This window comes from Dermacentor silvarum, chromosome 1, assembly GCF_013339745.2.
Source record: "Dermacentor silvarum isolate Dsil-2018 chromosome 1, BIME_Dsil_1.4, whole genome shotgun sequence".
Lineage (NCBI taxonomy): Eukaryota > Metazoa > Arthropoda > Arachnida > Ixodida > Ixodidae > Dermacentor > Dermacentor silvarum.
Genome location: NC_051154.1, coordinates 128,967,326 through 128,968,062, shown reverse-complemented (window position 1 = coordinate 128,968,062; position 737 = coordinate 128,967,326). Strand labels below are relative to the sequence as shown.

General features: G+C 38.9%; 1 protein-coding gene across 1 annotated transcript in view; it reads left to right on the top strand.

Moving 5' to 3' along the window:
- Positions 1–367: 367 nt before the first annotated feature.
- Positions 368–737, top strand: part of LOC119436015 (syntaxin-16) — a 30,997-nt gene continuing 30,627 nt past the window's right edge. Inside the window, exon 1 of the mRNA XM_037702738.2 lies at positions 368–609. Coding sequence (XP_037558666.1) covers positions 529–609 — 81 coding nt within the window. The 5' untranslated portion in view covers positions 368–528. The remainder of the gene's footprint in view (positions 610–737) is intronic.

Below are 737 nucleotides of genomic sequence, written 5' to 3'. Positions count from 1 at the left end.
GACCGTTCGCGGTTAGTCCGCGTCGAGCTCTCTCACCTGTTCATACCACAATTAAAATATTAGTCAATATAACAAACATGAACTCAACAGAAAATTAATTAATAATTTCACACATTCTAACGCACTTTGCTCAGTTAACTATGCATCAAACATAACATAATCACGACTATCTCAATGGACTATGTGCTGTCGCGGAAGACGAGCACAACTAATATTAAATAGACAAGAGCGCGCAACTAAATCACTAAATTATTCAAATATTCAGCTAAAAAGGTATTTGCTAAATTAACAATATAACAGAAGTTTGCATTTATATTTGCACGTTCGGTCCGTTCGTCAGGTCAGCGAGTTCAGCCGTGGGGTGGCGGCACCAGTTCAATGTCGTCTGTTTTAAAATGGCGGCTAGAGTTTACATATGTAAGAGTAGCGTAGCTTGAAATGTTTGTGTCAAACTTGTTAAGCAAATTACTAACGTTGTATAGGTTTCTACAGGTAACGCTCAAAACATAGCTTTCAATTTGCGCCAAAATGGTGACCAGAAGTCTTACAGAAGCGTTTGTGCTGATGCGCAATAACGCCCTTCAAAGCAAGCATATCTTCGGAGATCATGTAAGTTAAACTATTGAAGTTCACCGAGAATGACTGAAATGAGACTATGTTTTAAGAGTTGTTGCTTCGTTTTCGCGGAAGCTGTTGCGCAGGCAAAATAAGGCTTCAGTATGACTGTCATGACTATT